The 24,619-nt window shown below is 40.6% G+C and overlaps 1 protein-coding gene across 1 annotated transcript in view; it reads left to right on the top strand.

The window, feature by feature from the left end:
• Positions 1-24,619, top strand: part of scfd2 (sec1 family domain containing 2) — a 180,883-nt gene extending 156,264 nt beyond the window's left edge. Inside the window, exons 8-10 of the mRNA XM_088350310.1 lie at positions 1,948-2,082; positions 10,932-11,051; positions 24,440-24,619. Of these exons, the coding sequence (XP_088206436.1) occupies positions 1,948-2,082; positions 10,932-11,051; positions 24,440-24,532 (348 nt within the window). The 3' untranslated portion in view covers positions 24,533-24,619. The remainder of the gene's footprint in view (positions 1-1,947; positions 2,083-10,931; positions 11,052-24,439) is intronic.

The following is a 24,619-nucleotide window of genomic DNA, read 5'->3' as shown; positions in this document are numbered from 1 at the left end:
AAAAATTACAAAATACTCGTAGTTCTAAAATTTGCATTTATTTTACGTAGCATGAGGCTCACCCAGAGAGAGCTGACATCAGTCTCCTGCATCTTGCTGCTACGCGTACACACTAAGCAAAGACCTTGTGAAAGGCTCGGCCAGAAAATTACAAGAAATATGGTGTGGTTTGAGTCTCTGTAGTGCAGGGGTGTCAAACTCAATTGCACAAGGGGCCAAAATTCAAAACACACTTAAGGTCGCGGGCCTACCAGGATAAACATTTATTGAACACACTTAAACTTAAACTTTTTGGAACATAAATATGAATAAAAACAGGCAATAATATTAAATTTAAACCTTAAATCACTTATACAGTATTTATTATTTTGCTCTAAATAAAAATAGCTTGTTAAATTATACAACTTAGAACTTAACTTAAACAACTTAACATTAAAATAACATTCAAATTCCTTTGCTCCTATGTCAATGTGTGGATTTAAAAAAAAAACTTAAATATCCCAAAAGATTTTGCTCTCCTTAATATGTCTCCTGTCAAAAGTAGAAATATGAAAATGCTACAAAACCTGGAAATATACATAAAACATGTATTTTTCAGAAATAACAATTCTAATCATTCAGTTTTCTTTGCTCCTATGACTCTGATTTGATCATTTGCTCTGATCGCAGCCGGACACTGTGTAGTTCTTTGCAGTATTGTGTTTTCAGCGCGGCGAAAAGGGTATAGTATATATATAGTATATAGCAGAGGTCGGGAACGTTTTTGACTCAAAGAGCGATAAAAGCAAAATATATTAATTCTATTTTGGGAAAGAGCTACACCATATATTATGAGACAAATTTACAAAATATCTAAACCCGCGCCCCAGACAAAACCTTAGTCTTTTTGATGATTTGATAAAAATTATGAAAAGAGAATAATGCCAGAGCCCGTGTCCTAAAATCAACAAACATACCACTTTAAACTTGTCTCTTTCTTGCTATTACTCAAGATCGGTTAAACTCATTTTGACCCTTTTTTTTCATACATATTGGTTTCAAAACCAGATGCAAGCATTTATTTTGTAAAAACATCACAACATTCTTATAACAGGGAGCCTCATGTGCTTACTTTTGGCGCAGACAGAGTAGGGGGAGAGATGGGAGGGAGTGCTTGCACTTTTTGCATAGCTCCACCCATCCCTGCCACTCACCCAATCAAATAACTTTAAGTTCTCTTCCGGTACTTTGGCGTATTTACAGTTTCATCTGTGGATTTCATCATTAGGTATCTGAACACTGAACACAGATGATATAGTTAGCTTTTATATAAAGGATTCTTTAGCGTTGTACAGCCAAAACGAGTTTTTTTTTGTGTGTGGCACCTTGACTGTAAAAAGTACTGCCTGATCATTCAGTTTTGGTTTGGCTTTGCGTGTGTCTGAACAGGATTTATGGTTCAAGTTTTGAACGAGATGGAGCACGGGCCATTAATAACAATAATGCAAAATGGTCTTGCGGGCCGGATATGATCATACGGCGGGCCGGATGTGGCCCGCGGGCTGGGAGTTTGACACATGTGCCCTTGTGCCTTGTCCTCCCTGGTATTCTCTGTGTTCAGCACCAGGTTGTTTCTAAACACCACCATTAGAGCTGCTGTATCTTCTCTCTGTATTGGGCCTTATTGTTCCCCGAGATGAGACCCACCACTGTAGTGTTGTCCACGAATTTCACTGCTCTATTGGTAGGATGAATGGCAGCACAGTTGTGAGTAAATAGGGTGAGAAGAGCTGGGCTGAGCACACACCCCTGTGGGTTTAACAGGCAAACAGAGAAAAAGGTAGAGTAATTTTTTTACAGTTAGGTAGATGTTTATGCTGAAAATCAACCTCGTAGCACTACCTAAGACATTGGTGTGTTTTTATACCGATCTAATTGTTTATTGTTGATATTGGCGTTTTTTTGCAGGCCACCTATCGACCTTTCCTGCGACAGATCCTGCAAGAAGTCTTCCATCCAGACAAGCACGAATGCCCTGACATCGAGCACATGTCCGGCAGCCTCACAGACCTCCTGAAGACGGGCTTCAGCATGTTCATGAAGGTGAGAAATTGGTCAACCCACAAAATAGCCTAAAATTGAATGTCTCAAGTTGCAGAGTATCCAGAAAAATACTTGTCACAATCCTTCATAATATTATGTGAAAAATTCAGGCCACTGAATTGGTTTTAACAACCAATGTTTGTTCTTCAGACTACATGCATTTGATTTCAAATACAGTGGAACCTTGGTTTTCGAACGCCTCTCAGTTCGAACAAATCGGAGTCCGACCAAAAATTTCGAGAAATTCTTGCTTCGCTGTTCGGTCAAAAAATCGGAGCTCGGACGCCGGTAATGCGTGAGTGCGTACGCTAGGGTGCGATGCTGAGCGGCATACGGGTGTTTTAGCCCCTTAGAAAGTCAGTGCAAGCAGCAAAGTTGCTACAAGTGAAAAAGGAAAAGTAGTGCGTACAACTATTGCATTTAAGAAAGAAATAATAGCAATATATGAAGGAGGTCTGATCTTGCTTGGGAATACAGCATGGCTAAATCTACGATCAGTACGATACTAAAGAATAAGGAGGCTGTGAAATCTAGTGATGTGGCTAAGGGAGTGAGCGCTATAAGCAAGCAACGGCCCCAAGTTTTGGAAGAGGTTGAAAAACTTTTGATGATTTTCCTCTCCCCACCGTCCACCTGCGCCTTCTGCTGACCACCACAAAGGTAAGAAATCCTATTCATAATTCTTTTCTCTATCCTTTTTTTTATTTTTACACGTTCATGTTAGCGTAATCTTTCCCACGGAAGACTACGATAACGCGAGCGTACGATTAGCCTGGGTTAGCTTTACGTTAAACATTCAAGGTAAACATTCAGGGTGTTGGAACGGATTAAAACGATTTACATTATTTTTAATGGGAAAAATGATTTCGGTGATCGAACAAATCGGTTTTCGAACAGGGTTCTGGAACGGATTATGTCGTGGAGAACCGAGGTTCCACTGTACATTTGTCACGCACAGTCTGGCATAAATGGCATGAATTTTACCGAGGCGAGTCAGACTCTGTTTCTTTTTAAAGTCTGACTTGCTTTCTAAATGTTTTGCGTCACCAATTTACTCAAGGTCTGCTTTACAAACTAGTCTTTTTATCGGCCGTATCCAGGCTAAAATGCCCCCAAACTTTAGAAGTTTTGGTACGCGTACTTCATGTTGATGCCGCCATTTCTGTGTTTATGTATCCGGTCCAGACAGAGACGCTAATGCGCATGTGTGGTCAATATAACACTCCCTCCCGCATTTACTAGTGTCTCATTTTAGGTTCCCATACACTGACATAAAGTGTCCCAAAAAAATAAGTTATAAAACTAACTTAATTTGTCTTGTTTGTGCCAATGGACAAAATAAAAAGTGGGGCAACTGAAGTAAATTTTTCTTATGACCACTAAATTCAGAAAGCTTTTGAATCTTCAGAAGAACCACAAAAAACTTTGAAAGTCCCATTTCTAAAAAGACTTGGGAAGTCAACTATTTTGGTTTGAAACAAACATTTAAGAAGAAACTTCTTTGTACTTCATGTTGGCCCAAAAAATAATGACTGTGATTGCTCTCTTTTACACAACAACACGCTTAATGTCTTATTCATTCTCTATTCCCTGGAAGTGATGCAAGATTAGGAAATGATTTTTGGAAAACAAATATTTATCCTTTAATACTCATTTAAATAGTGAAAATATTATGTATATTATGTAACATTGCAAATATTGTGTTGGTTCCACTACACGGCTACAAACTCCGCAAAGAAGGACTCTTGTCCACACCAGCGCTTTGATTAATCCTATTTTTCTTCGGTGGTTTGTCAAGCTTTTCTGTGGGAGACGCGCAGACCTCCACTTGAGGGTTGTGTTAATATTTTTTTGTCTTGCTACCGATGTTTTCACGCAATACACATGTAGCTGCGGCCCTCTGGGAAATAAACACCCGTCCAAGGCGTGTTTATCCCGCATCTGGGGCTGCTTAAAGTGATGATTACCCCCGGGGAGGACAAATTAGAGCGCTTACATAACTGTGGCCTGATTTTCAGCAAATTAATAAGCCACTCGCAACCATTCACAATGGCTGAAGGTAACGAAGGATCTTATGGATCACTTAACGCCATTAAATCGTTGCAGAAATCATACTGCAGAAAATGGGGAGAGTTTTTATGTTAGCACAACTGAAAAAAAGACTACAAATTCTATCGGCACGCATCAATTACGCCGGTGCGCTCCATTTGTTTTTTGAGGGGGACCATAAGTACACAAAAACAAATAAATATGATCATAAATACAATCAAAACAAGGAATATACATATTCAGTGATGTATCGGTTCACAGATCCCTTGGGTCGTCGGGGCACCACCAAACTCTGGACAGCTTTCTCCACTGTTTACGGTTCTTGGGTTGTGGCAAAGTTTGCTCCAGTCCATTCTTTAATGCTGTCGGCCCATTTCATTTCGGTCTACTTCTCCTCCTGCTTCCTTGGACTGTGGCCTGGAGAATTGTCATAGCCAGTCCTTAAGATCTTGTGACGTGACCATACCACTAAAGTTTCTGTTTGCAGTTGACAACAGTTCTTCGTAGGGTCCAATGTGGCATCTGAAGGTGTTTGCTTATTTAAAGGATGGTGATTCTTTAAATCAGCAAATTTGATTCTTTAAATCAGCAAATTTGACTTATCTAGAGAGATGTTCACAATTTTTCCCAGAATTCTTTTCTCATTTTGGTAGAAATTTACCATCTGTTAGGTTAATTTTGCTTATTTAAACAGGGTTCCCGTGCATCTTTTAAAAGTTTTAAAAAACATTAAATTCATTATTCTAAAACTAAGACCTTAATTGGAATTAAAATGTCTTAAATGTGAAATAAAGGGACTGAAGATTTCAATTTTATTAGGATCGAGCGCCGTGCTAGTACTGTAATAAAGGCGATGGAGTCCTATATGGCTTTAGGTAATTTGATTTGATTGAAGAGGTTCCAAAAAAAGCTATCCTTTGGTTCGGTTTGATAGGTGAGCCTTATCAGTATCAGATGTGTCAGAAGTGGGCAGGAGGAGGAGTACAGGAAATGTATTCAGGACTTTGTCCAATGGAGCGATGCTAACCACCTGCACCTAATCACCACCAAGACCAGGGAGATGGTGGTGGACTTCAGGAGAACTAAAACTCACCCGGTTCCTGTAACTATCAAAGGAGAATGTGTAGAATTTGTCCAGACCTACAAATACCTGGGTGTGCAGCTGGACAATAAACTGGACTGGACTGCCAACACAGAAGCTCTCTTCTACGCGGCAGTGTGTTGGGGAGGCAGCGCCAAGAAGAAGGATGCCTCTCGTCTTAATAAACTGGTGAGGAAAGCGAGCTCAGTTGTGGGCACAGAGCTGGACAGCCTGACAACAGTAGCTGAGAGACGGGCACTGAAAAAGCTGCGGTCAATCATGGACAATTCATCACATCCACTACACAGCATCATCTCCAAACGGAAGAGCAGCTTCAGCGATAGACTGCTGTCACAGTCTTGTTCCAAGGACAGACTGAGGAAATAATTTCTTCCTCATGCCATGAGGCTCTTAAACTCCACCCGAGGGAGTAAAAGCCCACATTAAACCACACCCCCACATTGCATATTAACATATTTTTATTACAGTGTGTATTTTATGTAGCACTATCTAAATACTTTATATCACCACGTTACATTGGGTATTTATGTATTATATTCCGTTTACTTTATTATTGTTTTATTTTCAACACAAGGATACTGCTGGAAGTGCAAATTTCCCCATTGGGATGAATAAAGTATCTATCTATCTATCTATCTATCTATCTATTTTATATTTTTGAAATGGTTCGAAAAATCTCTTTCCTGAGGTTTTACAGAGACGAACGTGTGATGCTCTGGGGATGGATTTCAGTGTGCACAGTTTCAATTAACATCCTTAAAAATTCGGAACATTCTTTGTTTTGGTACAATAGCCACAAATATAAAAACCCTATCATCCTGTAAGCTCCACCCCCTGTGTGCACATGGTCACACTTACACGCCCGCACATGGATGCTGTATGTTGCCCCTCGTCTACTGAACTTACACACCCATATAAACACGCAAACTACACAATAACACACAAATCGAGAGGAAGCGCGAAGCACGCCGTCGACATATGTCTTCTCATTTCTTCTGTCTGAACCTCACGTGTAGCCACGCCTACTCCGCCTCAGCCAATCACGGCCGCCCGCTGCTGGAAGCGCCGTTTCAATTGCCGTTTCACACCGGGCTGTTGAGTGTCCGTGAAAGTCTTTTTGCGCCTCTGTGTGTGTGGTGTGTGTTTTCGTGTGTGATTGTGTGTGTTACATGAGACATCCACGTGTCACAGCGGCAGGGTGTGAAGAGGCACCTTTTCTTTGCCACCTCGTGGGGCAACCACACTTTACAATGAGTACACCCGTTCAAATCCCGCCCACATCTCATAAGCATGTTTGGGGGGCGTGCGTGACCTCCCTGCTGTTTCACATCCTTTTGAATTCAGGTGCTCTCTGACAAGCGGAAGATTAGGGTAATCTGAAAATAAAAATATAACAGTGTTTTTTTGTGTATGCATTTTTTTAACCTAAAAAAACTCAATGTTTGAAAAATGCTTATAATACCAGTAGTTCTATTTTGACGTGTAATGCTTGCAAGGAAATACGCTCATTGACCCAGGGTTGCTTTATTTCTACAAATAAATTAACTTTGAGGGTAAAATGATTTAATGTTTATTATCTCATCTCATTAGCTGCACCGCTTATCCTCAGTAGGGTCGCGGGGGTGCTGGACCCATCCCAGCAATCATCGGGCAGTGGGCAGGGGACACCCTGAACTGGTTGCCAGCCAATCGCAGGGCACACAGGGACAGACAACTCGCTCGCTCATTCACACCTAGGGACAATTTAGACCGGCCAATCCACCTGAAATGCATGTCTTTGGAACGTGGGAGGAAACCGGAGTGCCCGGAGGAAACCCACGCAAGCACGGGGAGAACATACAATCTCCGCACAGGAAGTCCGGTAGCTGGATTTGAACCCACACAGGAGGTTCCCAAGGCCTTATAACTGTGCCGCACACGCGCTAACCACTGCGCCGCCGTGCTGCCCCAATGTTTATTATATACTTGTCAAAAATGTGTTACATCCCTGCTCAGAGCCTTTGCATGTACAAAAGTCAATTCCATTGAAGTTGGGAAAAAGTTTAAAATGTCAGTAAAATTAGAATAGAATGACTTGCAAACCTTTTCTAACCCATATTTAAATGAATACACCACAAAGACAAGATTATCCATGTTCAAACTCATAAACTTTATTTCCATAAGCAAATAATGATAAACTTAGAATTTTATAATTGCAACAAGTGCCAAAGTAGTTGGGAAAGGGGCTTCTTCACCATTGTGTTACATCACCTTTCCTTTTAATAACACTCAATAAACGTTTAGGAAGTGAGGAGACTAGTTGTTGAATCGTTGATAGTGGAATCCTTTCCCATTCTTGCTTTATGTACAGCTTCAGCTGTTCAACAGTCCGGGGTCTCCTTTGTCTTATTCTGCGCTTTATAATGCGCCACACATTTTCAATGGGAGACAGGTCAGGACTGCAGGCAGGCCAGTCAAGCACCCGCACCCTCTTACTACGAAGCCACGCTGTCGTGAGACGTGCAGTGTGTGGCTTGGCATTATCCTGCTGGAAGAAGCAAGGGCGCCCATGGTAAAGATTCTGTTTGGATGGCAACATACTTTGTTCCAAAACCTGAATGTACTTTTCTGCATTAATGGTGCCTTCACAGATGTGCAGGTTACCCATTCCTTGGCCACTCATGCACCCCCATACCATCACAGATGCTGGCTTTTGCACTTTGCGTGCATAACAGTCTGGGTGGTTCTGTTCTTCTTTGGACCGGAGGACACGACGTCCACAATTTCCAAACACAATTTGGAAAACTGACTCATCAGACCACAGAACACTTTTCCACTTTGTATCAGTCCATTTTAGATGGGCTCGGGCCCAGAGAACCCTGCGGCGTTTCTGGATGTTGTTGATGAATGGCTTACGCTTTGCAACATAAAGTTTTAACCCACACTTACGGATATAGCGTCGAACTGTATTGACTGACAGTGGTTTTCCAAAGTGTTCCTGAGCCCATGTGGTGATGTCCTTTACACATTGATGTCGGTTCTTAATGCAGTACCGCTTGAGGGCTCGGAGGTCACGGGCATTCAATAATGGTTTACGGCCATGCCGTTTACGCACAGTGATTTCTCCAGATTCCCTGAACCTTTTCACAATATTATGGACTGTAGATGATGATATCCCTAAATTCCTTGCAATTGTACTTTGAGGAATGTTGTTTTTAAACTGTTCAACAATTTGCTCACGCAGTTGTTCACAAAGAGGTGAACCTCGCCCCATCCTTGCATGTGAATGACTTAGCTTGTTCGGGTCTCCCTTTTTTATACCCAGTAACAACTCTCACCTGTTGCTAATTCATCTGTTCACCTGCAAATAGTTGGTTGATTTCCATTCATCCACTTTCTGAGTAGTTATTGACACCTGTCCCAACTATTTTGGCACGTGTTGCTGTCATCAAATTACAGAGTTGATGATTTTCTCCCAAAACAATAAAGTTTATGAGTGAAGACAATAAATATGTTGTCTTTGCTGTGCATTCATTTAAATATGGGTTGAAAAGAATTTGCAATTTACTTGGATCAATTTTTATTTGCAATTAACACACTTTCCCAACTTCATTGGAATTGAGTTTTGTAAAATGCAGGTCAACTAGTGGCCCCAAGAGCCAAAAAGAAACTCGCAGGTTTGAGTGTGTTCTCCATTTAGGCCCCGGTGCTGTGTGATGCTCTGTCCTCCGAGATTTGATCTTCATCTTCATTGGAACTGTTTAAATCTAGGCTTAAAACACACCAGTATTCTTTAGTTTATAGATGGCCGCTATTTTAATTTGATGTGTATTGTTTGTTGATGCCTTTGCAATAGCCATTGCAGCCTGGTCATCCTGGAAGGGGGATCACCTTATATGCGACCCTTCTCAATGTTTCTTAATTTCTTCATGCTGAGGTTTTAAGTTTTTCCTTGCCCTCATGTAAGCTTTAGATCAAGGGATGGTGCTATAATAGTCTGTAGTCTGTACAGCCGTTTAAGACTTCTTGTGATTTAGGCCTATACAAAAACATGACTTGACTAGACCTGACTTTTTCCCGCTTACAGTGAAGAATTCATATACTGTAAGTCCAGGGTAGATCTATTTTTACTATTAATCACTTGCAATGAAGAATGGTTATAATGCCAGGATAATTCTCTTTTTACTATGAAATGCTTATGATGACAGGTTAGTTCTAATTTGACTATTTAGTTCTATTTTGACTATGAAATATTTGCAAAGAAAAAGGTTTATTTCTCCGGGGTTGGTCTATTTTTACTATTAAACGCTTACCGTAAATTCCGGACTATGGAGCGCACCTGATTATAAGCCGCACCTAACACATTTTAAGAGGAAAACCGATTTTGTACATACACAAGCCGCACCTGTATATAAGCCGCATGCACCCACATTTAAACATGTAACTCAAACACAAAATTAACCCAAACCCGACTTTAAGTCCTGCCTTTGAAACTAAATGTCCTTCATTAAAGTCCACAGTCCAAAATTCACAGCCGGCAAAATGAACGGAAACTGATACCGGTACTTAAGGTTTGATGCAGACCTGCAGAGTCCAGGTCCACTTAAAAGTAATCCAAGGAAAAAAGTGTATATTTCCAAAGGTAAGGGTGGGAAAAATATCTCAGATGAACACATTTACTCACGCAACTCCTTTTTCTTTAACCAACTTTTTGCCCCCTCTTCTTTCCTTGTCTGTCCCTCACCTTTAGCGGTCCCCACTTAAACTCGGCACCCCGCGTTTGTTCCGCCCCTCATTTTTCGTTCACCCGTATCAGAATAAGTGTCTAAAATAAATACAAATAAATACATTACAAAAATATACAGTTGCAAATACATATTATACATGGGTTACACATATTTACAAAGAAAGACGGTACACCGAGAGAGTTTTCAAAGCTTTAATAATAATAATATAGCTTTTTACAGGGCAGTTAATGGTAGCAACACTCGAGTGCCGCTAGCGGCCGTTAGAAAAATTACATAAATTGGCCGCATCACTGAATAAGCCGCAGGGTTGAAAGTTAGGGAAAAAAGTAGCGACTTATAGTCCGGAATTTACGGTAATTTGACTATTGTAGCGCAGGTGCACACTGTTTGGATCCATCACCCGTTGGCTAATCATGTTTATCTTCTTTTGAGTTCCACACCCTTTGAGGTTGATATGTATTTTTGATATAAGAAATTTCAATTTTTATTTTTATTTGTGAATAACATTTTTTACCGAAAACTGAACTAAAAAGTTTGGCTATGCGGTATGTTTGTGCAAAAATTGATCAGTTGAAGTATATCGCCGATCACAATCTCAAAATGGGGACCCGGGTCACGACGGTGACAGAGCCTAATCCTAACCATTAGGCCTCCAGTGATATAGATGACGGACGGAAAGGCATTCGATTTTATCTCATTATCACTCGATTTTTAGTTAGAGGGTCTCCATGGCAGTGGGGGCACTCGGGGCGCTAACCCCCAAACTGAAAGCCTGGCTTCAATAGATTCAAGGAACATCTGAAACCTCAGTCCAGAGCGCCGTCATAGGAACAGCTCAGATAATAGGCAAAGCCCTCAAACTCCCAGAGGATGATACAGACATATATTCATGTGTGTGTGTGTAAATGGATTTAGCAATTTTGACCATTTGTTAAATCTAACTAACTCATCTATACCATTTTCACTCTCAGGTGAGCCGCCCTCACCCCAGTGACAACCCACTGCTCTTTCTCTTCCTGGTGGGCGGAGTCACACCGTCGGAGCTTCGCCTCCTCAAGGAGACCGTGGCCACCTTAAAACCGGGAAGTCAGGTGAGGCAACCAACCACTCATTAATAGTTTACCAAATGAAAAAGCGTGACCATTTCAGTCAGTCGATTAATTTCACCACTGACCACATGGTGACCACGGGGAACGAACTAGCTAACAAAAGTTAAAGCACCAACTCCTCACCACTAAGCTACCAGGTTCATGGGTTGTTGTTCACAATTGATTGTCATTGAACGCAAAGGTATCAAACTTGGATTGCAGCAGGGAGATTTTGATTCCGATCCAGTAGACCATTGGTGATAAAGACAACACATGAAAACCCTTTATCTCATTTTCACACTACTTTTCGTCCCGGTACCAGATATATTAGAGTTGAAAGAATTTGGTTTCACTTTTTCTCAGCTTAAACTTAGCATTGTAAGTGACAAGAATTTTGAATACATGCAGCCATCCATGCATTTATATCTTTCAGGACGACCGAATTACTTCCCACAATGGTTTTCTCTTCATTCAGTTCAGAATCGTGAGCGCTTTGTAAAGATTTTCCGAATCGGCAATACAACACTTTATTTCAGTGGTACCACAGGCTAGTTTAATGTCTGCCAATAATTTTGCAGGCCGGTCCAATTTGATAGCAATTTGGTACTGTGACTAAAAATAGTATAATAACTGTATAAAACCGTATCCCCAGAGGTCCAGTCCATAGTATTCGGCGTATTCCCGGTCAGAATCTGGGATTAATTCGCATTATATTAAATGTTTTGCAATTGTGATCAACGGTACTATATATTCTGACTGATCAATCGTTTCCAAATATGTCACCTTTTTTAACGTTTGTGCAACTCTAGCCCTCACTGTAGTAAGTAACACAATAGTCCAGGATGTCACATACCCACTACACCAATACCTTATCCCGGTACCATCAGGGAGCAAAAATAGGATAAGAAGATTTAGGAGGGTCTGCCTTGGGAAAAAACTAATTTCCTATGCCATCACCCTTCTAAAAAACAGGCCCTGCTAACCTATCCAATTAGTCTGCCCTCATTTTCCCTCTGTCGTGTATGTTTGTTTATTTTATTATTTTATTTTTTTTCTATTAATTCTTGTTATAGTATATAATGCCTGTTGTTTTCGGTACCATCGGGGCAATTAAATTTCCCTGACGGGACCAATACATTTAAATCAAAATATTTAATCCCATGTGCTTTATGTACGAAATAAATATCACAAAATAATATTTTGGGAGGGTACGCCTTATAATCTGGTGTGCCTTACAGTGCTGAAAATACAGTACCTTTTAGCAAAAGTATTTAAGGTTGGCATTTATGAATGTCGTCTCTGCTGGCCTGGCATGCTAATTGCAGCAATTTTGCCATTAGCGTAACATTCTCAAGGCCTCGGTGGCCCAGATTTCCGAGGGCAAACATGTTCGTACGAGTGCAAACATGTGAATACGAGTACAAAGCGTTTGCCCTCAATACGCAGATGGATGTTGATCCAGTTGCCGCGTATGCCAGCCGAATGCAAATTAGCCGAAGTGGCGCTAACGTGCCGGCTGCCGACAGATCAACCTCCTCTGCGAGATTGTGTGCAGATTCCTTCGGTCGGGTGTGAAGTTGGGCTGCGACAATTATAATAGTCAACTAGTTACCAGCTATTAAAAAGATTAGTCGATAAGTATAATTTTTTTCTCGAATTTAGCATTAAGTGGATTTAATCATGTGGCAAATTAGTATAAACACAAGTAGAATGGGTACAGTGAATACATTTTCTATTGAGCATACGACGGATTTGTACAAAAGTTTAAAAATAAAAATGCCTAGATAGATAGATAGATAGATAGATAGATACTTTATTCATCCCCTAAGGGAAATTCACATTTCCAGCAGCATCCCTGAGCTGAGAACAATACAATAATAAAGCCAAAAGAATACAATATACAAATACCCAGTGTGACGTGCAAATGCCCACTTTAGCATGTTATATAGAGTAACTAAATAGTGCTACACAGAACACATAATGCAGTAAGATTCGGTAATATCCAATGTAGGTGGTGTGGTTTAATGTGGGCCTTTACTCTGCCGGGTGGAGTTAAAGAGCCTCATGGCATGAGGAAGAAAAGATCTCTTCAGTCTGTCCGTAGTACAAGACAGTGACAGCAGTCTGTCACTGAAACTGCTCTTCTGTCCGGAGATAATGCTGTGAAGCGGATGCGATGGATTGTCCATGATTGACCTCAGCTTTTTCAGTGCCTGTCTCTCAGCTACTGTTGTTAGGCTGTCCAGCTCTTTGCCCACAACAGAGCTCGCTTTCCTAGCCAGTTTATTGAGACGAGAGGCATCCTTCTTCTTGACGCTGCCTCCCCAACACGCTGCCGCATAGAAGAGGGCGCTTGCCACTACTGTCTCATAGAATATTTTCAGGAGCTTTTTGCAGATGTTGAAGGAGGCCAGCCTTCTGAGGAAGTAAAGTCGGCTTTGCCCTTTCCTACATAGAGCTTCTGTGTTGGCAGTCCAGTCCAGTTTGTTGTCCAGCTGCACACCCAGGTATTTGTAGGTCTGGACAAATTCTACACATTCTCCCTTGATGGTTACAGGAACCGGGTGAGTTCTGGTTCTCCTGAAGTCCACCACCATCTCTCTGGTCTTGGTGGTGTTTAGGTGCAGGTGGTTTGCGTCGCTCCATCGGACAAAGTCCTGAATCAATTTCCTGTACTCCTCCTCCTGCCCGTTTCTGATACATCCCACGATCGCAGTGTCATCTGCAAACTTTTGCACATGGCAGGACTCAGAGTTGTACTTAAAGTCCGATGTATATAGAATGAATAGGAACGGAGAGAGAACGGTCCCCTGCGGAGATCCTGTGCTGCTAACCACGGTGTCCGATGTACAGCCCCCCTGTTTCACATACTGCGGTCTGCCTGTCAGGTAGTCAGTAATCCATTCTACATAGTGTGAGCTAACTCCCATCTCTGTCAATTTCCTACTCAGTAGCAGAGGCTGTATGGTATTGAAGGCACTAGAGAAGTCCAAAAATGTAATCCTCACAGCCCCCTTCGCCCTATCCAGGTGAGAGAGGGATCGGTGTAACATGTATAATATAGCATCCTCCACTCCCACCTTCTCCTGGTAAGCAAATTGCAGTGGGTCGATGGCGTGACGGACCTGTAGCCTCAGGTGGTGCAGCAGCAGCCGCTCCATGGTCTTCATCACATGTGATGTCAGGGCGACTGGCCTGAAGTCGTTGAGTTCCTCCGGTCTTGATTTCTTTGGGACTGGGATGATGCAGGATGTTTTCCACAGCTGAGGGACCCTCCCCTGTTCAAGGCTCAGGTTGAAGATGCGCTGTAGAGGGTCTCCCAGCTCAGACGCACAGGCTTTCAGCAGTCGGGGGGATATTCCATCCGGACCAGCTGCCTTGCTGGTTCGTAGCCTTCTCAGCTCCCCACACACCTGGGCTGAAGTTATTTTTAGTGGGGGGATGTCTTCCATGCTAGTGTCCAGAGGGGGAGGGGGAAGGACAGCTGCACAACTCAGGGGTGAGGATGAGGCGGAGTGGTCAAACCTGTTGAAAAAGTTGTTCAACTGGTTGACTCGCCCCACATCTATATCCACAGCCACACTCTGCTTGGTGCTGCAGCCAGTAATTGTTTTCATCCCTTCCCACACCTCCTTCATGTTGTTGTTCAGCAGCTTTTTCTCCAACTTCCTCCTGTACTGCTCCTTCCCTTTCTGGAGCTGGACTTTGAGCTCCTTCTGTACTCGTTTTAGCTCCTGATGATCACCATTTTTAAAGGCCCTCTTCTTTTGGTTCAGAAGGCACTTGATGTCTCTCGTGATCCAGGGCTTGTTGTTGGCATAGCAGCGTACAGTCTTTATAGGAACAACATTGTCCATGCAGAACTTAATGTAGTCAGTAGTGCAGTTTGCCATCTCCTCAATGTCCCCACTGCTGGACCCTAGCAGGACATCCCAGTCCGTACATCCAAAGCAGTCTCTCAGAGCCTGCTCTGCCTCGGTGGACCATTTTCTAAATGAGCGTGTGGTTGTTGGTAGCCTCCTCACTCTTGGTTTGTACTGTGGTTTAAGCAGAATGAGGTTGTGGTCTCCTTTTCCAAGGGCAGGCAGTGGTTTAGCGCTGTATGCATTTTTTATATTCGCATACAGAAGGTCAATAGTCCTATTTCCCCTTTAAAACCAATTAGGCATAGTGCTCGGTCAATTTAAATAAACCTCCAATTTCTAGGGACAGGCAAATTAATTGAAATTCAGGAAAACATATATTATCCCTGTTAACCAACAATAGGCTATAGAACAGTAAAGAAAACAAATATTATGTGCATTTTGCAAAGTACCGTATTTTCCACACTATAAGGCGCACCTAAAAGCCTTTATTTTTTTCAAAAGCTGACCATGCGCCTTATAATACAGTGCGCCTTATTTATGGATCAAAATTAAGTCGCAAAGTCTTCCAACTAACTAGCAGCCGCCGACTAGATTTTCCCCCGAACGCCAAGTCCGCGGTTATGCTGGGATTTATTTACCAGCGTTTCATTGGCTAACCAATGTGTCAATCATCATTTGAATCGATCACTATTGGCTAAAGTTATTCGGAGGTCAAGGCGCGGATCCTTTTTATCATTTACAGGCTGGCATAGGCTTAAGCTGCAAAACAAAGCCTGCAATTGGCCGAAAAAGATGAATGTGTATAGCACGTGGTTGACGGCATACAGAGAGCATTTTTTACTTTTCTGTATTTGTAAATATTTTATTCTCCTGGATTTACTAAACTCACGGATATAAGAGGACCATGGCTGCACATTATTATTGAACACAACGACTTCGGTGAGCTACTCCGGGTTTTATATTGTCCCTGTATCTTGTTTCAGACTGAACTCGATGTTTCTGTGATAAGCGGTGCAGATAATGGATGGAATGGACTGTCTATTTTTAAATTAAACTCAATTCCAAGTGTTTATTGTCATATGCACAGTAAAGTTGCGAGCAAAAATAGAAACGAAGGAATGGTTGGCATTTCTTGAATCCCAAGACTTTAACCTTCCGAATGATGGAACGATGCATTTGAGTGACATCGTACATACACCGCATCCGCATGTGTTCTCAACACGTATTTGCGTCTTGGCAAGCTTTGGGAATGTTAAGGAGGTAATAAGTTTGACTGAACTATCTGACTGTTTTGTCGACGTTCCCATTGTAGCGCCCTATAACCCGGTGCGCCTTATAGTGCGGAAAATACGGTACTCTCAGGGGTCAACTGCAAAGTCTGTAACAAAAGTACTTAACCATTCTCAACAATTTGAAATCAAACGTTTGTTCTCTGTACTGCATCCATTTCAAATAGGTTTGTCTGGCACAGTCCGGCAAAACACTCAAGCTCTTTTTAATAGCGAAATATACTCGTATAAGATATACAATGTATGTCATCAAAACCGTGTTGGATTGAATGTTACCTGAATCATTCCGAGATAATTCGGACTCCGTTTTGTTCAACTGATTGACGTGCTTTCTTTTTAAATGTTGGTGCGTCACAGAGGTACTGCCATGATACGAAGGATCTGCTTAACAAACTTTGCAACTACAGTAATCCTGCGGTTATCACGATTAAGGGTCACTACAAACCCTCGTAAAAAGTGAAAATCCGTAAAGTAGCGTCACACCTTTATAAAACCCCCGTGGGCCAAACATACCTCAAGATGACATCGTTACCGACTGAGAGTATAAGACAGTAACAGAATAACAACTATAGATCTAAAATTTAAAAAAAAGCATAACAAACTTGCAGTTGAATAAATGGTCTTTATTGTAATAATAGAAAAGTACCGTAAATTCCGGACTATAAGCCGCTACTTTTTTCCCAAACGTTCAACCCTGCGGCGTATTTAGTGATGCGGCCAATTTATGTAATTTTTCTAACAGCCGCCAGCGTCGAGTACAAAAGGTAAGATTCCGACCGGTGGAATATATGCGCCGAGGAAGACTGCAACTTCTTAGCTTGTGCACAAATTAAATTAGCGAAGAAATATCCTCACCATGCAAATTGCAAAAAGAAAGGCACATGACGCAGCTTTTTAGCTAAATGCAATCGAGCAGTCCGATAAAGAAGGAAACAGAGCTACTGCACGTAAACTTTACTTTGCGAGCGTGTTGCTAGCGTGTTTTTGAATAGGGGAGCGCGGGGCGACGTCTATATGACATAGTCTCTCTCCCATACTGGGGAAGACGACTTTGATGACGTCAGATATAAGGAGGAAGATGAGGACGGTTTACCGTGATTACTACAAGTACGGTATGTTTTTTTAACAGAACCGTTTACTGTGTTGTGAGCGTGTTGCTAGTAGCGTTTTGCTACCCTCCACAGGCACGGTTTGGGATGAAAGTTATAATATTATTATTAAAGCTTTGAAAACTCTCTCGGTGTACCGTCTTTCTTAGGAAATTCAAGTCAAGTCAAGTCAAATTTATTTATATAGCCCTTAATCACAAAAATGTCTCAAAGGACTGCACAGGATTACAGTTACAAAATTACACAATTTACGCCTTAACCCAGAAAAAAAAAAAAAAAAAAAAAAAAAATATGTGTAACCGATGTATAATATGTATTTGCACCTGTATATTTTTGTAATGTATTTATTTGAGACACTTATTCTGATATATTTTGCGAATTAAAAAAGAGGGGCGGAGCAAACGCGGGCTGACGGGAAGTGGGGTAAAGGTGAGTGAGACCTGTTGTTGCGGCGGACAATAGTGCATATACATTTTGCCCACACTTACCTTTGGAAATATAGACTTTTTTTTCCTTGGATTAGTTTCAACTGGTACCCGGACTCTGCAGGTCTGCATCAAACGTTAAGTACCGGTATCATTTTCCGTTCATTTTGTCGGCTGTGGTTTTTGGACTGTGTACTTTATATTCAGTTACAATCGCGGGACTCAAAGTCGGGTTTGGGTTAAAATTTGTCATTGTGTTATATGTTTTAATGTGGGCGCGTGCGCCTTATATGCAGGTGCGCCTTGTGTAAGTACAAAAGCAGGTATCATCTTAAAATGTGGTAGGTGCGGCTTATAATCAGGTGCGCTCTATAGTCCGGAATTTACGGTACAATTAAAATCGAGGGCTTCTCCTTTCAGTGTATGAAAGCCATTTAGAGAGCGTCTGGCAAGCTGCACGCTAGCATCGAGTATTTTCAAATTATGCGAGGTGTCTGTGATGATTAAAATACAACTGTCTCGAATACAGTGGTTTCACACGATTTGTAGCTCAAGGCCATTTTTTTCATGGGGAATGGATCTGGCCTTGGTGAGATACAGGCTCGGCAGGGGTGGCCTGTGAGAATTGTTACGTAGCCTAGCCGTAGCAGAAAGCCAAACCTGCAGCACTGCAATTGCCTTCCCTCCCAATCCCACATCAGTCGCTTCCCGAACCCGATAATAATTCACAGAGCACCTGCTGCTGATCACCATTTCTTTGCATTTTTCTGACTTTCTTCAGTTTGATCTTTTTCTTTTCAATTAACAAGCGGCTAAAGTGACTTTTGGCAGTTCGTATTGGTGGCGGGTGCGCCCGCCCGCCCTGCTGATTGACTAACAGCATACACCAGCACACAAAGCCCTCCCTAACCTGCCCCCGTGATAGCATTTGCTGTGTGCGGTCTGTCAGAACACAATGCACGATACGTTGATATCATGACAATAAAGTCAATTTGATTTAAATTCCGCAAAGCAGTCAACCAGCGTTAACCAGAGGGGTCTCTGCAGTCTTTTTAATGGCAGTATCCAGGCTAAAGTGCTCCCAAGCTTAAAAAGTTTTTGTACACGTACTTGTTGACACGTCATTTCTGTATGTTGAGCAGAAATTACAATCATGTACGATGCCTCACTCAAAAAAACGTGTCTGTGGACCAAAAGCCGACAAGGGAATTCTATTGCAGACTATTTCTATTATCCATTTTTGTTGACAACAGAAGATATAAAAGCATGCATGCAGTCCTCGTGTGAAGGTTTGCATGACCAATTTTTCCTCACAATTTCCATTTCAGTCTTTATTTAACATTCATTGTGCTACCTGCTCATTTTATGGCCGCAAAAAAAGTAGGATGAAAGGCAACTTGCAAGCTCTCCTTAAAAGGACGCGAGCGCGCACGAGCAAGAGACTTTGTCCTTCGTTTCCAAACGCGAATTACATCAGTGTTGTTACGGGAACAGCCGCACACCGCCACACAAACTTGACAAACATAAAGAGTTGGGGTTCTATCGGGGTTAGATTTTCAAATGGTTTCTAAGACCGATGACCAATGTTACCTCTAATTTTCCACGGGTCTGAGCGTTTACACAAAGTCGGTGAGCAACGCTTGAAACAACAGTGAGCAACGGCAATCCCAAGTGTGGCAACTAAGTCATTATCAAACATGTCCAAAACTTGACATCACGTAACATTTTGCTGAGGTTCCGGCAATGCAAAAAAAAATTTCACTTTTGAATGAATTGACTAATGTATTATTGCAAAGGTTTTACGGCCTACAAACCTCATTTGTTTTTACAACAATTCTTTCACAAGATTTTCTTTTTTTTTTTCCTGGTATCTTTTGACGCATAATACTAACATTTTTGGGGGCTTATTTAGTCGGTTGCAAGATACAGACTGTATTTAATCACGTTTTTTTAGTGGAAGTACAATGTTGGCAACAAGATTGACTTGGTATAATTGGAAATTATTTGAATGCAACACAAACTTTTTCTTCTTTTTCCCTGTTTTTTTCTAATTTTTTTTAATTCCTTTAAAAAAATCTCATTGTGTTTATTTTTTCCTAGCTGTTACTTTTTTCTTTTTGTTCTCCATTTACTTTTTTTCCTTTGTTTCTTTCTTTTCTTTTTTTCTGGCTTTTTTCTGAATTTTTCCGTATTCTTTCTCTTCCTTTTGTTTCTTTTTTTCTCAGCTTTTCACTACTTTTTCTTTTTGGTATTTTTTTCTTTTTTGTTCTATTTCCCCCCCTTTCCTTTAAGTCATTTTGTGCATAATTTTACATAATATTTGGTCATATAGGGATGAAAGAAGCAAAAACAACCTAAAGAGCCGTTTAGGTTCCTTTTAGTGAGCCGAGCCGAAGAAGCCGGTTCTCGAAAAACTCTACTGACTTTACTTTTCAACTTTGTTCGACATTGACTTCAAACTACCGCATTTAGAAAACAGCGTCAGGGGAACCCTTGTATTTTTACCTTCATGCACTGAATCTGAATCTGAATCTGTAACTTTGACTTAATTCGCTTCTTAATCAACAATTTCGAGCCCTGATTTTTTTGCGCTGGCTAGATTTTCTTGTGCGCTGAGAATGTGCAGGAAGTGCGCGATTGCGCACGCGGGCAGTTTAGAGGGAACATTGCCGATGACCGATTCATCAGCAGAAGCAGATAAATATCAATTACCCATATTATACTTTTTGGGCCAAGTCAAGTCACATTTATTTGTATAGCCCTTAATCACGAGATTTCTCAAAGAACTGGCCACAAAAAATTATCCCATTGCATAAAATGGGGCTCATTTCACGTACTGTAATTTTTGCACTACAGAGCGGACCTGATTAAGAAAAACTCAACTTTGTTTTCGTACAAGCTTCACTGGACTTAAAGCCACAGGCTTTAACAGCCATAAAAACAAACTCATGTCCATTTCTCGAATTTAAAAAAAATGTGGGGAAATGTCTAGTACAGAAAAGTGACACATGTGCCATGATTAAGTCGATCGTTTGTGGACTGTGTCAGCAGCTGTCCATCTAAATCAACTAGCGCAGCAGTCAATATTCATTAAATTGGCATTAACACATATGCATGGATGCAACAAAACATTCCCAAAACAAAACTCGATGTACTTTAATGACTAAAATTCCGAAGCCTGTATAATCACCACAGCCTATAGACATGCTGAGCCATGCGACTGATCTTAAGCTCTCCCATCCCTTGCGCACAAGACAAAGTGATAGAGGAAACCAAGTAGTGCTACTACTACATAAAAAATGATTTTACATAAATCCTTTGAATCTTTCTAAGTCTTGTCAACTGATAAATTATTTTAGTGTGGCAGCTGGTGACTAATCATCGGGTATATTTATCAAGTATATTTTTCTATCGCAGTGTTTTAAAGTAGCGGATTAAGGTATACTTTTTCTTGTGTTACGATAAATTATTGAGTTTTAGGAAACACATTAAGGAAAAAACATCCTTTGAATAAGGAAATTTAACTTGTTTAGTAAAACGAACATTATTTTGTTTATTTTTTCTCATGTGATAAAAATCTGCTCGGTAACTCAGTTTTGCCTATTTAAAGGATGTTTCTTTTTTTATTTCCAAAGCTCAAAATACACAAAAGATAATATCATTTTGCTTATTTTCAGAACTATATTTTCTTATTTTAGAAACAATTTTAAAAACCTTTAAAAAGAAAGTTGCACTCAATTAAGCTTTTTTTCTTTTAGTGAGGTAAGATTTTATTTTGCAGTTTGTATTTCTTTTTGACTGCACATTTCCAAAACATACTTATTTCAAGTGTGATATTCTTATTTTAACATATTTTAACTTGTTATTCTGTATTTTAAATGTTCATTTTTTTTAAATCATTTTCATATTCTGTGATATTTTAAGCTCATGTTTCTTAGAAAATTCAAAATTACAGTGAAAGACTATGAAACCCTCACACTGCACAATATCCAGCCTGTTTTTAAGGTCCTCCCCTGCTCACTTCTTAAAATTAAAATATCCTTGATTAAAATAAAAACAGATAGGCCAACAATGAAAATGATATAAGCAATGTGCACGTCCTCTGTAACAGTCAAAGTAAATCCTTCAAGAGTCAAAATAAACTAACCTTGGGTAAATAAGCAATCTTCTTTGCAAGCATTTCATAGTCAAAATAGAACTAGTAAAATTAGAACTACTCCGTCATTATAAGCATTTTCCTTTATAAGCATTTAATGGTCAAAATAGAATTATCCTGGCATTATAAGCATTCTTCATTGCAAGCGTTTGATAGTAAAGCACCCTGGATTTACGGTATAAGCTTTCTTCATTGCAAGCAGCACAAAAACAATGTAACACTTTTTTGACAAAAGTATAATAAATATTACATTTCTTTCTTATCAGTCCCCTTTTGATTTTCTTTTTCTCACTGATAGATAGGAAGTCATTTTAGACACTATCAGTCTAATAAATAGCCAAAGAATTTTGGCAGCATTTCTTTTGGAGTTAGCCTTTCTCACCCACACCGGCGCAAAAACACGATTTTGAAATCGGCCCATAGTAGCACACGTTCTTTAAGAAATGGCACTGCGTCAGAGTCCAAATCCCTCTGCATTTGATTAGGACGAGTTACTAGGCCAGTGACAATAGTATAGAGATTATTTGAAATTAGTGTTATATTTGTTAAAATTCTAACAAAGAATACTTATAATGCCTGGGTGGTTGGGTTATTTTGACTAATATTGACTGTTATCGAGCGCTGCCGCACTGCTTTTCTCTATTTTGACTATTGAACTTGCAAATAAAATTGTTCATGTGTCCAGGGTTGGGTTATTTTTACTTGAATTAAGCGCTTGCACACTCATCTCATCTCATCTCATTAGCCGTACCGCTTATCCTCAGTAGGGTCGCGGGGGGGCTGGAGCCCATCCCAGCAATCATCGGGCAGTGGGCAGGGGACACCCTGAACTGGTTGCCAGCCAATCACAGGGCACACAGGGACAGACAACTCATTCGCTTATTCACACCTAGGGACAATTTGGACCGGCCAATTCACCTGAAATGCATGTCTTTGGAATGTGGGAGGAAACCGGAGTGCCCGGAGGAAACCCACGCAAGCACGGGGAGAACATACAAACTCCGCACAGAAAGTCTGGAGCTGGATTTGAACCCACGACAGGTTCCCATGACATGAACTGTGCCGCACAAGCGCTAACCACTGCGCCGCCGTGCTGCCCCGCTTGCACACTGTTGTTCTCTATTTTGACTATTAAACAGTTGCAGAGAAAATGCTCATAATGCCGGGGCTGGGTTATTTTGACTATTATTAGGCACTTGTGCACTCTTCTTCACTATTTTGACTATTGAATAGCTGCAAAGATTGCGTACAATGCCCGGGTTGGGTTAATTTAACTACATCAGTAATCCCTCGGTTATCACGGTTAATGGGGACCAAAACCACCCGAGAAAAGTGAAAATCCGCGAAGTAGCGACACCCCTTCAAAATGCTTAAAAAAAATGATTTTTTTGTTTTTGTTAATTTATTTTATTATTATTATTATTATTATTTAGACCCGCGAAGCTCTGAACCCGCGAACGTGGAACCGCGAAGTAGCGAGGTCCCACTGTATTGTTGAGCGCCTGGCACTGTTGTTCTCTATTATGAGTATTGTACTCTTGCAAAGAAGATTGCTTACGATTCCGGGGTTGTGTTATTTTAACTATGAATGCGCATGTGTGCACTGTTATTCTCTATATGACTATTGAACACTTGCAAAGAAAATTGCTTATAACACCAGGGCTGGGTTATTTTGACTATTATTGAACACTTGCGCTCTGTTGTCCTGTGTTTTGACTATTGAACACTTGAAAGGAAGATTTCTTACGATCCCAGGGTTGTGTTATTTTCAGGGTTGGGTAGGGTTACTTTAACTTGATTACTTTCAATTACTTTTGGATTACTCCAATACCAAATATGCTAATAAAAAACAAAAGAAACTAAATAGGAATAAAATGATGACTCACAACACGTAGTAAGCTTTCCCTCCTGGCTTTGATCTCTTTGATCTCCAGCGAAACTAACATAAAATGCGACAGAAACAAAATGAAAATAAATCCAGCTTGCCAACATTATTTTTGCCGTTCCGTGTATACCGTTACTCCCCAAGCCTGCACAAAATTTAGTCATTTTATTCATATTTAGTTTCTTTTGTCTTTTATTAGCATATTTGGTATTCGAGTAATCCAAAAGTAATTGAAAGTAATCAAGTTAAAGTAACCCTACCCAACCCTGGTTATTTTGACTATTAATGACCCCTTGTGCACTGTTGTCCTCTATTTTGACTATTGAACAACTGCAGAGAAGATTGCTTTTAATACCAGGGTTGGGTTACTTTAATTATTATTTGGCATTTTTTGCATGCTGTCACTGTCTACCAATCGTGTGGCAATTATTTGATATCCACAACCTTTAAGGTTAATCTGCTTTTTGTTATCAAAGAAATTGTATTAAAAAGAGGGAGGACCTTTAAAACTGGTTGGATTTCTACTTTTTGAGGGCCTCCTGTTCTCTTTGCAGGCTCCTAATTAATTGATGTCCTTCTCCTTATTTTGAGAGTTTACTAAACTTTAAACTTTGAACACCTGTTTTTTTTTTTTTAACATAATGTTTGGTTTGTGCTGCAGGTTTTGCTTCTGTCCACCAGGCTGCTTAGGCCTACCGACATTCCAGAGCTGCTCTTCGCTACTGATAGATTGACACCGGACATCGGTGTGTGAGACGTCAAAATCTACTCAAGTACATGTACTGAGCCTGTCAAAAAAAAATGAAAGGACTCATAAATATAAAAACTTTTCAACACATGA

This window comes from Urocampus carinirostris, chromosome 12 (assembly GCF_059441175.1).
Source record: "Urocampus carinirostris isolate Australia breed hairy pipefish chromosome 12, RoL_Ucar_1.0, whole genome shotgun sequence".
Classification (NCBI taxonomy): Eukaryota; Metazoa; Chordata; class Actinopteri; order Syngnathiformes; family Syngnathidae; genus Urocampus; species Urocampus carinirostris.
This window is presented reverse-complemented; position numbering and strand designations above follow the sequence as displayed.